This window comes from Nothoprocta perdicaria, unplaced genomic scaffold, assembly GCF_003342845.1.
Source record: "Nothoprocta perdicaria isolate Ctin4 unplaced genomic scaffold, notPer1 scaffold_54, whole genome shotgun sequence".
NCBI lineage: Eukaryota > Metazoa > Chordata > Aves > Tinamiformes > Tinamidae > Nothoprocta > Nothoprocta perdicaria.
The window spans coordinates 1,263,593-1,277,972 of NW_020455799.1; the positions used below are offsets into that span (position 1 = coordinate 1,263,593).

Sequence of the window (14,380 nt, forward strand, 5' to 3'; positions counted from 1 at the left end):
GTAGTACAATGTAATTCACAGTTTTACTATCTTAAGTAATTCCAGGTATTGGCATAATGATTCTAACAAGCCTGTATGTTATGGAACTGTAGAAAGGGCAAGTTGAATAACAAGAAGAAGGAGCTAGGCATGCGTGCCAAGGAGGAAAAAGCAAACTTTACTGGCAGGCTGTGGAGTGGTAGGGACACTAGTAGTGGAAGGATTGTAGGTGACAGTAAGATGGCCCGAGTGATCACTTGGGAAGCCCTTTCTTCATGAAATGTGACATGTCTTTCAGGGAAATACCCTAAAGTATTTTTCTTCTAATCAGGAAAAGAAAGCACTTTTTTTTAAATTTTCCCTAGGGTATGTCCACAGAAATGGAAACAGTGAAATCTTGGAAAATTTTGTGGCTTATCTTATTGTTAATGTAAGTCACAAATCATTCTCTTAGAAAAAGTGTTTCAGTTAAATTTGGTGCTGMGTTTGTTCTGTGTCTATCATGAGAGCTTGCATTAGTTGAAGTGTTGGGTGTTCTAGCTGCCAAAGTCTAGTGAATTTTGCTTTACTTAATGGCTAAGGAGCAGAAACCTGGGGCCTTGTGCTGTGTGTGCTGTACCTGCAGGTAGGGAACCTAGATCTTAAATCTACTTTTCTGTGGATGGGTGAGGAGAGAGAGGAGAAGCTTATCATTCAGCTTCCTTAAGTAGTAAAACTTTTCTCTCCCACTTCTGCCGTTACTTTTTTTCCTGTGCATATTTTTTATGACTTAATTTTTTTAATTAATTAAACAGACTTTTCAACAGTGTTGTAATATAACTATATACATTAGAAGAAGTTCATTAGTTTTCCTAGGCATGTTGATTTGTCTGGCATAAATACAATTTTACTTTTRCTGTATAGCTCATAGCACTTTCAGAGAATGATGTATGCTAAAGGGTAGGAGTCCTTCATCTCAGTACTGTTGGGAGTGCAGTAGGAACGCTGTTTGAGGTGCTCCTAATGCGTATCTTCACGCTGAGAAAGTTTTCATTGTATGTCTGGCCTGTCATAATAATAATTGAAATTTTCCTTTCTAGCGGAATGTTAGTTTAAYAGCTATGAAGGCCTCTTAAATCTCTAAGTACTGATGGGAGCTGCTGTCTTTTCTCATCCTTGCACATAAGTTATTTTAGAAGCTCTCCTTTAAGGGAAATGCATTTGAGAGAAATGTGATATTAAACAAATGAAGGAAAACATGTCTTTCAAGGTGAAATGCTTGATTTGGAAACTTAAGGATTTTRGTTTCCTAAAAGCATTAAGGCCCTAAAGAAGTTGGTAGAGTCTGGTCTGCTGCAGAGTAAGGTTATTCACTCTGGATGTTAAAGCTCCTCTGAAGATAAATGTTTTTCATTTATGAGTGTGTATAGCAACTTAGAAATAGTTTGCGTTTTGGATATATTCTGAGCACTCTTATTCTTACAATAATGATTGAGGTTACAGCACGTTACCATCACCRAACAGTTCGTGTGATTCTCCACCTTGACAATTAATGAAGTAATACTTCTGAAAGGGACAGGTGTATCAGTAAATGGCAACAATGGGATTGTAAGAATTGCTGACTCTCTTGATAAATTGTTCCAAATCCCATTTCTGGCTGACAAATTCATTTGCATTAGAGTTTTATTAAATGCAGCTCCTGTCAGCAGGAGCTGTACAGTCCTATACAGTCTATAGACTCYATACAGTTAGCATCTTTCTGACTGTATACCATCTAAAGATATCTCTCAAATTCAGAGCTGGTACCAACAACTGATGAGTAGTATGAGATGGGAAGTCCAAAATATTGCTGACGGTTACCTACAGAAGTTTATGGGGGCTGTATATTTGATAGCAAGAGAATGTTAGAAAATTCTAGCAAGGGTAGTAAGTMAATGTTTTTAGCTGGAGAATGTCAAATCTTATAAATTTTAATTTAAAAACAAGGTCCTTCTGTATTTCTGTTTTGTACAAAACCGATTCATATAYCAGTGTAACTTTCTGGAGGGGAAAAAAAAGAGAGAGAGAGAAAGTTGGCATATCTTGAAGATGAAATATAGCCTGGGGTTTTCATGTAATTTTCCCTTTTTGAAATACGAGTATGATTGCACAATTGCATATCTGATTTGTCTCAAGAGTCCTAGATTCCTGCCACTGTTCATACTATCTTATGAGAAACTCAGAATTAAGTTTTACTTTTCAATTTCTCAAAGTTTCTGTGGTAACTTTGTCTGGTACTTTTGTTTTATTTTTTATTTTATTTTTATAATTACATTTATCAAGTTTCTTTGATCTGAATCTTAAAGCTACCCTGAAGGTGTTGCCAAAGTATTGACTCAGTCTTCACAAGAAGTGCTGGGCAGGGTCATTAGAGGCAGAGGGGCASAAGTTTGCTGCAATTCTGCATAGCCCCACAGCTAGCTGGTTGGCACCTGGCAGTGCTGGGTATTTTTGAGTAGCTGATTGTCCAGCTTAAAGATAAAGAGGTGCACTGGATGCTTTGGGTTTTCCTGTCAAGTGATGGTGAGTGATGACAGGCAAGCTTAAATAACCAACTTTGTTTTCTCTTCCTTTTGTTTCTGGTGCGTACCATAAGTTTTATGTAACATAGGTCTATCAGTTATACACTCATCAGCAACAGTCTCTGAGGGATATTTAAAACTGAAATTGAGTTGACCTGTTTTCCTCACCCCTTGGAATGTAGCCCAAGGAGCAATGGTATCTTTCTGTCTTTCGTGCATGCACGCTTTCTTTKGCGTGCACTTCCTTTTTCTTAATTCAACATTCACATTCAGTAAAGCAAAGGTCTCCAAATTATGTTTCGGAAGCTTTGTGAAAATAACGGAAAATTGAGTTTTGTAATCAAAATGTACATGGAAGCACTTGTGGCTTTTTTGTTTGTTTATTTGTTTTTCTTATTTTTTTTTCTTGTGCTTTTAGCTTGTGGTCATGAAGAATGGTTGTGAAGAGAGCAGAAATCATGTTTCTGAGGGAACTGTTTTCCTCCAGACTTATTATTGAAGGTTACTGTAACTTTTTTATAATTTGAGGCAGGCATTTTGAGAGTGGTAAGACCTCTATATTTCTGGCTTTTTAGGTGAGAAGTGAACTAGAAATATGGTACTGGATCACACTGAAAAAAAAAAAAAGTGCCTGTTATTTTAGTTAGTGGTTTTGATGCTGAATTATAATGGTGAGCGCATGCTCTGTTAACTGTTTTGGAGTACCTAGAAGCAGTTATGTCATTTCCTGCCAAAGGTACTTGTCATTTCTGGTAACAGATAGAGAGGAAGTGGGTCAGCCTTTAGTGAACTACATTTACAATTGCTTCAGGTAAATGTAAAGGTCAGTGTAGGCAAACTGTGTTTTCTTACAGTACAATAGTATCTTCTCCTAGCTAAGACATTACACACATTACAGTTTATTGCTAGCTATAGGCTGTTGCTGTAWCAGCATTTTTATAGACTGTGTGAGTCATACTAAACAGTGGCTTAACTTTGTATTTTATATATCTTAATATGTTGTCCTATTCTTTGTATTACAAACCTTAAAATTTCTCCTCTTACTGAGAGCAGTAAGTACTTGCTGATTACATCTTTGAAACTTTGTCTGGTTTTCATTAGTGTTTTCTGCACTAATTTCTACAACTGCACAGATATTTTTAGTAAAGCAACATCTGCAGAAACAAAATATAGGTTTGGAATACAAGCTTGACAGTTCGTTGTGAACAATTTAAAAAGTTGCAGAAACTTGAATTATCTGATAAACTATCTGATAAAATTATCTGATAGCAAGAGAAATGACAGATCCAATAATATTAAGCAAAAGTGATTTCTTGGACTTTCATGAGTCGCAAATACGTAATGTTGATCCCTGCTGTGCTGGAAAGGCAGTGTGGATGAAAAGCTGAAGTGTGCTGTGTTGTATATTCCAAGTGTGTTACAAAGGAGCTTATGATGTCCCAGATTAATGAAGTAATTCTCATAATCATGCTAAGGAAGCATGCTAAAGTAATTATAATATGAGTTTGATTTCTTCCAGATATAATGCAGTTAGAGTACGGATATATTATACCYGAGATCACTGCTGTATTATGTAGGGTAAACAAGGTCATTGCCCCATTATAGCTCTTATTCAATTCGGGTGCTGCAGCTCGGAGATCAATGAAGAGATTTAATATTCAGTAGAAAAGATTAATTRTAGGAGTTCATAAGATTTAAAGTTGCTGTCTGAGAGGAACTAAGTGCCTTACTGTCCAGRGCTACTTAAGAACTGTACTATCCCCTTACTTCAAAAGCATTTAGGGTGTTCATTTCTAAGTTTCGTCTTTTGAACTGACACCATTTGTAGGGGAAACTCAAAGCAAGGTTAGATCCCATGTATGAATGCAAAGTGGAAATGTTCTATTTATTTTATCTATTTTATCTCAAGTATTTCATAGTACTTGAGTAACTTTGCCTCACTACTTATGCTATTATCTGGAATAAATTGGTATGCCCAGTTGAGGAGCAACATTGATTTTGTTGATATAGTTATCCATATGGATTAGGATCTGTAAATTGAAGAAATTAATCATAAACTGTGACCGGAGACATTAGTTTCCCTTCTCTTCCTCCCCCTTTTCTTTCTGGTACTACCCCTGAAGCACAAAAGGCAGGAAGAAATGATCTACTTGCTTCTTCCAGTTCACATTCTAGCATGTTAGCACAAGCCTGTTCTCTTTGAGATGAGCTGCCCACTAGTTGAGTTGTTGGTGCACCTGCATTTCTTTCAGCTCCGATACGGATGTAAAATTTTGTGGCAGAAAGGCAGGTCAGATAGTTAGAGYAGGAAGCTATGAACTAGCCCAAATAAATCCACATCTCTCTGAGCCTTGTGCTCCTGTTAAATCATCTCAGAAGTATTAGAAAGACCCTTATATCTCAAGACATCATTTTTTGATATATTCCTGAAAAGAGCTGTCTTGGTGGGCATTAAAAATGAGGCAAGAGAGGCTCATATCCTGTTTGTGCTGTGTATCAGCTTTTCCAGATACAGAGAAGTATGTGCTAATGTATCTGACTTTGTATACTTTTTAAGTGTCATGTATACATGTGGGGAATGCCTTTCCCTGTTACATTGTATACATGTGAGGAATGCCCTTCCATTGTTTATCTTCTTTCTAAGAGGGTGGTGTTTTTTTTTTTTTTTTTTTTTTTTCTTCTCTCTCTCTCTCTCATTAAGAAGATTTTGAGAGCCAAATAGACTAAGGAGAACTATGCTATTCTTTGAGTTGTGTGTTACCCCTTAAGAGATCAGGGGATTCTGCTGTACTAAGAATCAAAGAAAATGTCATATTAAAAGGAAGTAGTGGGACTAGGGATTTCAGTATGTTAGAAACAGCAAGTAAGTGACAAAGTCACTTTGGGAATTCAAAGTGAGTTTGAATCTATATCACTTCAGTCTTTTGGTGACCCTTATCTTGCAACCAAAATGTTTAAAATAAGTGCTTCTGAAAGCCTTTTAAAAGAAGAATGTAACATTTCTTCACATAAGATATTTTGTGACCATTTTGAATGGCTTAAATTTGCTCTTCAGTTCCCTCATTAATATTAAAATTTTCTGTGCTCTTCATTCATGACTGTTCATTCAGTCATCTCATCCAAGCACCTTTAATTTTGGGGTTTGTGGTAAGCCGAAGAACCTCATTGCTCCGCATCTGTAATTTCTCTCTACTTATAGCTCCACTAATATGGGTACAAAAATATTCATTGATGTCTCCATCAACATGCATTGGAAAACAACTTGAATAGTCTTGCTTTTAATCATCTTTCTAAGTAATGTACTTGCTCCTCCATATTCATCAACGGGCATAATGTAGTGGTGATCATGAACATTCCTCTCAAATTTACCTCTAAAAGAGGGGACTTTGATGTGAGAATCTGATCAGTGTGTTCAATCCTTCTCTGATGGTTATTAATCTTCTCTGTAGAGTTCACTAGCAATATGTTAATGCATTTTCTCTTTTAATACCTATGTTCTTGTAATGTGTGGGTGAACTTTCTGAAGTTTCTGAGTTGACAATGTGGTAAAGGCTAGGGAAAGTTAAGGAGGAAGGAAAGAAACGTTTGATAGGGTAAGTCCTTAATCTAATACTATGTGTTTAGGAGTATTTCTCCCCCTCTTCCCCCCGCCTTTTCACAAGTGTACGATGATCTAGAAATGAGTGCCTGGATGTAGYAGAAAACATCACATTTAATCTTCTGGAATTACTTGTGGTAGGACAGACTCTCAACTCTAATATTGCTCCATTGAATCAATATTTTTAAAATCAAGTATCAGCTATTTGGAAAGTCAGAATTTGTTACTATCAAAATATATATTATGTATATGTATATATACACACACACAATCAAATAATACACCTTGGCATTTCAGAAGTGTCAAGAAAATAGTTTTCCTTAAAATTATTTTATTCTAATGATACTCTCAAACAGAACTCCATAACGAAGGAAGAATATTATGTATTTTCAATTCATAAATTTTAGATGTGAAAATTTGAAATTTTCACTGCCTAGACTTATAYTGAATGGTCTTAGTCCATTGTATCAGTTGTCATAGTGAATCCCTAAACTCACCTAAAAATATGATGAGAGAAAATCTAACRCTATTAGTAGGATCAAAAGCAAAGGAGAAGGGCTCTACTTTTGTTTCCAAGGCAGAAATTGGACACAATGTCATTTAAAAATAAAGTATCAGAGTGTACTAAGTAAACAGTGTAGTAAACAGACATGGAGACTATATTGCAGAGAAACTCAGATAACTTTCACTGATAAAAATGTTGTAGAGTTGATTAAGTAATAGATCTCTGATTCTTTTTTGTTTGTTTTATGCTTTCCTGGAAACAGGCATTTCAGTAGGACTATGGAGGAGCTAGTCCACGATCTGGTCTCAGCACTGGAAGAAAGCTCGGAGCAAGCTAGAGGAGGTTTTGCTGATACTGGAGATCATTCTCGAAGYGTGTCTTGTCTTCTTAAGCGGCAGGCGAGGAAAAGGAGGGGACGAAAGAGACGTTCGTTTACCACCCACCATCCCTGGGAGACTGGTCACTGTTTAAGTGAAGGTTCTGATTCCAGTTTGGAAGAATCAAGCAAAGACTATAGGGAAAGTCATGCTAATAAGAAAGACCACAGTGACTCTGATGACCAGTTGTTGGTTGCTAAACGTCGACCTTCCTCAAACTTAAATAACATTCGAGGCAAAAGACCTCTGTGGCATGAACCGGATTTGGCGGTTGATAGTTTAGGAAACAGAACTTTGCGCAGGAGAAGAAAAGTGAAGCGAATGGCAGTAGACCTCCCATCAGAAGTCTCTAATGCACTGACAATAACTCAACAGCAGGATAGCAGCAGAGATCAAGAAATGGACAATGACAATAAATCATACCAACATCAAGAGTTTTCCAAGAATAAAGTGAAAAAAAGGAAAGTAGCTACAGCTCGACAAGGACCAGAAATCTTGGATGAAGGAGTAGTTATAGAAAATGAAGAAATGAACCAAGCAAATAAGGACAAAATGGAGTATGAGGAGCAAAAGGGCTCAGATGAAAACATGAGTGACAGGTTATTCTTTCTCTTACTTCTTATAGAATCTTTGGATAATACTTGTTTGCGTGTTTTACTGTTAGTGTAGATATTGGCAACCTTTGGAATTCTTTTTAATTTCAGAGTTAAAATGTAAGCATTAATTGCACTTGTTTTAATAAGTTACTCTTTTCTTTTTTTCATTTGTTTGTTTTTTTGACCTAAATGTATTGACATTTACTATGTTGAGTTGATCAGGTTTAAGTATTCAGATATAGAGTCAAGTGACAGGGGAATAACTAAAAACAGCTTCTTGAAAGAATGTATTTTAATTATTGCAAGATTAAGAATATCAAGATAGAATACATAAATGATTAAAATACAGTGTTTTTGTTTATTTCAACTGGTGACAGTTCTCAGACTTTCACAGCAGAAAACAAAGATTTTTCAATTTCTGAACATGGGTGCTCTGATTGTTATCTCTGTTCATCAGAAAAGTTGTCAGTGTTTAGATTCACCATTTAGACAATATGTTCTTATGTGTCAATGGCGTAAAAAGTCTGCAGGCTGCCAAGGATATACATCACTTAGGAAATGTAAAAACCAATTTACAGTTCAGAAACACCTGAGCTTGCCATTAGAAAAATGGGGGAATGATGACCCTTTGGCAGCACACCTCATCCATCCATTGCAGACAGCAGGCATGCTACAATGGTGATTGTTTCCAAAGTGCTATTTTGACAACACAGTAAGGTGTAAGTCATTTTTCCACCATACCCAAGGGATCTTACCTGCAGGGTCTGGTAAGCCTCATTATGTTTATCCTTTGTGTCTGATTCTGAATGCAGAACTGTCAGCAGGAAAGACTTGTATTAAAACAAATAATTCTTCTCAATGGCTTGACAGCCACAGTGTTCCTGTTTCTCATAGGCATTTTATCCATACTGTTCTCTCCTGTTTATTGTATAAGTGGCATTTAATGTTGGGATAGCGCCTAGGGGCTTTGGTTAAAGCAGACAACTCAACTACTGTAATAGCAGTAGTGGTAAGTGACTAACAACTTACTGTTAGAGAAGTTTTATGTGTAATAACACAGTTATTACACAGTTATTATGTGTAATAACACAGTGGTGTTCATCAACTGATGAAGATAAGGCTGATATAGATAACTAATGAAAAAGCCATATGAATCCTGAGCTTTATAGATTGCACCTAATATCTTCATAATGGTATTAGAGCAGAAGCAGTRCTTCTAGGGCATCCAGATTGTCTTTAGACAGCGCGCTTAGACAAACAAGTTAGAATGTATTGTCAGGGAGCTTTAAGTAGACTATCCTTTTCAGTACTGCCAATCTGTATTGCCTGCTTTGGTACCTAAAGATAGGTGGTTTGAAAATTTGTTTGAAGAAACCTTTTCATTCAGATGTATATATTCATATTAWTTAATTTTTAATGTTTTTCTGTGAAGTCACAAGAGTAACAGTTCCCAAACTCAAAAATGCTATAACTTGTGAGTGGATGGAGGCATGACCAGTATGAAAATCCTGTAGACTCCAACAGTGTGCTGCTTTCAAGTCAGCGGTGCTTTCCTTTTTCTTTTCACTAGGGGAATACTGATTTTAAAAATTTAGTCTTCTCTTTGAAATGCTTAATGTTTTTGTTACACCTGGTGTTGTCATTTCTCAAATGGTACATCAAAATTATCTGTGGTCCCAATAATTGGCCTTGGGAACCTTCTCATTTTCATAGTGTTTTCTGAACACTGTGAATGTGTTTGAATCCATCATTCTGGAAAACTTCTTGCAATGCTGTTCCAAAAGCTTTGGGAATTGTTTGGTTTAAGCCTTYAGTGTGCATACTGTTTCTGAACAGTTTCACACAATCATATTAATTCCATTTTTGAGAGAAACAAGATTGTTTCATAAGTAAAGGCTGGGATTTTAGAAGGGAATAGGTGCCTTCTGAGACTGTGCAAGATATGGGGATATAACAAAGCATATAACAAAACTGTGAAAGCCAGCAGCTGTGAAAGCCCATTCTAGCAGTTTTGGGGGAAGCAGGAAAGTTTTTTTCCTTCAGGCTTTGCCTACATACCTTATCTTACCGAATCTTTTTTTTTATTCCTGGAGGTCTTGTTGGAGGAGGAATCTTCAGTGTTTTCTTTGCTTTGTAACAATCTAAAGTGTGAATTGCTTTAAAACTGAAAACAACTTCCATCACAGCAATCTTGTGTTTAGATAGTAATAAATTAATTTCAGAGCTCTTGTATTAATTTTAAAACAGGCAGAGATTTAACTGAATAATCTCGGCTGTAATTCCTGCCCTTTTCACTGTGGCTAAGCAAAGTGAACACTGGCAGCCATAAATATGCCAGAGCTGTAGTTAATGATTTAAATAAACCAAACCCAGAAAAACAAAACAAACAAAAAACACTTTATCATCAAGTGTACTTTAGGAAACTACCAGGGTTTATGACTTCATGAACAGCCTATTCCCAGAGTAAGAACTTTATTACTGTGAGAGATGTAAGTACTGGGGTAAGCACCGCTTAWGCGGTAAGAATACTCCATAAGTAGAAGGTGCAGTAAAGGTTAAGAAAACTTGTTCTTAAATGTATAGCTCTATATACATTAAAAAGATAGCTGCAGATAATGGCTTTGTAGCTCCTGAAGCCATATTTAGTTTCAAATCTTGGAATGTTTCCAAAATGAAGATGTAAAAACAAGTATATTGCTTCAATTAAACAAGGCTAACTTTACATAATTTATTCAGGTTGAAAATTATTGAGGCTTACTTCTGAGATTTATRTTTAAAAAGACAGAATTTTCTTAACATATTAGATATTTAAAACCAAAAATAGAAATAATCTAAATATGTTAAGGGAGTAATTAAAAGTATGATATTAAATTAGTTGCATTCAAGAATAGGACTGCAAGTATGTTATAGCTGGAGTAAAAACAGAAAGGCAAAACATATCTCAATTTCTTTGCATGTAGCTTGTATGTAGCATTGAGAATAGCCACTGAACTTTTACCTCTTACTTGAATTTGTTAGGTGAACTGAGGAGAAATTCAGATTCTTCTGCAATATAAGTGTAGTATGATTAAACTTTGGTGATATGCTACTTCCTGAATAGAGCTACCCATTTAAAAAAAAAAAAACCCTTTTTCTTTTTAAATACAGAAATGTGATATTCAACAAATTGTGGTTTATGTTATTAAAAGACAAGAGACTATTTCGGTATTTGGAAACAAGTGGAATATTGTAATAACATGTATTGTTTGTAATAATATTTGCATGTATAATAACAAAGTGTATTTCTAATTGCATTCTTCAAATTTAGTGAAATATGTGCATACTGTATTCACATATTCTAATTTTAAGGCCCTGAAAGAAGTTATGGAAAAGCAAATTGTTACTTTCCTCTTTTTGTTCATGTTATGATCTTGTTGATCATATTCATTTTCTTCAGGATGCTCTTTGATTTAATAGGCTACAATTGCTGTATACTTTTTTTCTTTCCTGATAAATAATGTGTAGTGAATCCTGAAGTACTGTGTTTTCCAGAATATTTGCAAATGATGTTTACAAAGGTAATTCTATCTTAAGACTCTTATATTTTACATACTGAAAGCTTACACTGCTTTTAATTGAGAGTTTTTTTCTGTTTTTATTGAGCAATGATGTGCCAGAATCAAGCTGAATTGTACAGCATAAGAAAGGCTGGTGAGCATTAGATAGAAGCAGATAATAAAAGACATCAATTGTGTCAGCACCTTGTTGGAGTCGCATCTGGCTTAGTGTCAGGGTACCATTAGATTCCTGTGGTTTTATGTGCCAAAAATAATATGCTTTATAGTTGATGGAACTAGGATATTTGCAGTTTGATTTAAAAAAAAATCATTTTCTTTCAAGTCTGTGTTGGACTTAAATTCTGTATGAGTATAGCCTTGTCCCCTTTAAAATTTTATGACCAAAAGATCAATTGTTCTTTTGATCCGTTTCTTTCTTTCTCTTATTACAGTGAATCCAGCAGTCTGAGCAGCAGTGATGCGGGTTTGTTTACCAATGATGAGGGAAGACAAGGTACTGAAACAATCTTTCCCTTCTCCACCCCTCAAACCACATCAGTTGAAATTCTGTAAGCCTTACAAGTTATTTCATAGGTTGATTATCTTATATCAGTTGCTATTACAATTTTGATGAGCTTAAGTATAGCTCTCTCTCAGGAGTTTTGAAATTCTGTGGCTGGGTATCCTGAATCTATGACTTTTTATAAATAAAGTATATACTTACATACTTACAAGGGCATATATATGAATTACGAAAATAATGTAAGTAAGTTTAATCTCCAAAGGATTGTAGGTGGTTCTGCTGTATTACAAATTTTGTTTTCCGAGATACCTTTTGGCTAAGTTTTAATTGCTCCAGGTTTTTCACAAGACAACATGACCGTAGTACTAGCCTTATCAAACTAATTCTGAGTTTTTTGGATTTTTTGCTTTTTGAATTCATGTAGCAGTATTGTTTAGATTGTTTTCATTCAGAGATACTCTCTGAACAAGTACTTTTTCTGGATTGAAATTTGAAGATACCTGCTGTTTAGAGAGTTTTTCTTTTCTGAAAGATCTCTCCCCATTACACTTGAACAATGTGATTTACCTACAAATTCTACAGTAAAGAGCAACAAATGTTCAAAACTTTCCTTTCATGTACACTTTTCCTGCACTTTTATACATGTTAGTCCAGTCTCACTGAGACCAGTATGTAGTGGTGCACCCCAGTGTCCATATGGGGTCCAGTACTGCTCAGGTTCTTTGGATGATTTACCTAAATTACTCATCAGCTAAATTTTACGTTTTATGTTAGAGAGCTATTTAGACTTCTGTTTGTATGATTCCTATGCAAGATAATTCCAAACCACTAATTTTATAAACAAAATATTCTATACTGAAGGGACAGCCCAGTCCCTAAAACTCTGATGTAAGAAAAACTTGAATGTTGAGTTTGACTTGGGGGCACCAAGTGAATATGAATGAAATCTGTTTGTCCTATAAATCAAAACAGTAAATTCTCATTAGTATTGAGACATTTTGCAGTTGTAGAGATACCATGCTGGGGAATATAGCTCTAGCTGAAAGGCTGGGGAAGCCTTTCGGTACTTTGAAGGATATTTATAAGACAGTTTGCTTTGTTACTGTAAGGGAAAAAAAAGGGGAAAACTCTTGTTCAGTCTAAATTTAGATGTTTTTACTTGCCTAGAATAGCTTACGCTTTAGTTATATGCAGCAGGGTCAAGCAAGTGGTACGAAAAGCAAGTCTCAGGAATCTAAGTTCAGTCTTGTAGTGAGAGACAGCACCCTGGAACTGTTTGGCCCTTTATGTACACAGTATTCATTAAATGCAAAATAAAGGCAGGAAAAAAAGAAAAACACAAGAAACTGTTTTTCCACTCTGTGTTTGAGTAGTGTGTATTGACTGCTGTTTCTATAGCAACTTTTAGTTGATTCATCAGCAAGCCCTGTTTAAGGTTGCTTTACCCAGTTTTTTGAACTGGAGCATCCACTTCGTGTTTATTTCCACTATCATTTTATGTTTTATTTACATTATGATTTAAAAGATATGCAAAAGCTTATATTCACAAGTGCTTTACTTACCTGTTTTGCTTGAGCCCACCTACTTTTCTTCTCAGTCCAAATGTTTTGGATAAAATTATGTTTCAAAAGAAAACTTTGATGTGAGCTTGGATGGGAAGATGCTTGAAAGGTTGTCAGAGACATAAAATTCAAAACTGATTGCAGTCATTTAATCAAGATAATAGATAAACACTATGTGGCCAATGAACTGCTAGTTCTTCATTCTGTATTCAGTGGTAGGCCTGTATGGTCTGTTTACTGCTTAGTGCCAGCAGATGAAACGCAGAGCAAATACTTCAGTCTAGGAGAAAATATCCCCGACCACCTTTTTCTCCCCTAACCACAATTTGCTTTATGTTATCATGTTGTCAACCCAGTCTTAAATTTTAGTTATCCTTCTTTTTCAAGGTGCGTTGTATACTTGTTATAGCCTTCTGTCCTTAAGCCAATTCTGGTATCTAGATTGCAGAGTTCCTTTCTTGCTTTGTAACTGAATTGTGGATAGTGCAAACTATTTTTTTTGACTTTCCATATTACTTGTTTATTAGTCTAGGCATCCAGAATTTTCATATTATGATAAATTATTTGGATAGATATTTATTGACGCAAAAACTTGTGGCAAAACTAAGCAAAAAAATCCTAGATTGATCTGTACTTCAGAATTAGTGAAAAAATGTGTTTTTTTTTCTCCTTCCTGATACTGTGTCTGTTCATTCCTTAGAAACATTCCAAATAAATCATACATGTCTGTAAGGAAACAAGTAAGGAATTAATAGTGAATACATCAGTAAAATGTCATAGCTATAAAGGAGGCTCAAAAGAGATATTGAGAATAATTGAAAGTGTGCCAGACGCAAAAAAAATTAAATACTACTGGGACCCAGGAGTCCCTTTCTCAGCTATTTTTCCCTTCTTTGTCTAAACATCCTCTGTTCTCTAGTCTATACTAATCATGGAGTTAGTAGTGACCATTCAAGATTTAAAGATCACATTTTACAGATTCACAGAATCACAGATTCACAGAATATTTAAGGTTGGAAGGGACCTCTACAGATCATCTAGTTCAACCTTCCTGCTCAAGCAGGCACACCTACAGCATGTGGCACAGGGTGGCATCCAGGCGGGTTTTGAAGACCTCCAGAGTAGGAGACTCCACAGCCTCCCTGGGCAGCCTGTTCCACTGCT

At 35.6% G+C, this 14,380-nt stretch overlaps 1 protein-coding gene across 1 annotated transcript in view; it reads left to right on the forward strand.

Annotated features, from left to right (window-relative positions):
* The window catches only part of GPATCH2 (G-patch domain containing 2), a 97,011-nt gene that overhangs the window by 490 nt on the left and 82,141 nt on the right, over positions 1 to 14,380 (forward strand). Inside the window, exons 2-3 of the mRNA XM_026048442.1 lie at positions 6,885 to 7,598; positions 11,584 to 11,645. Coding sequence (XP_025904227.1) covers positions 6,885 to 7,598; positions 11,584 to 11,645 — 776 coding nt within the window. The remainder of the gene's footprint in view (positions 1 to 6,884; positions 7,599 to 11,583; positions 11,646 to 14,380) is intronic.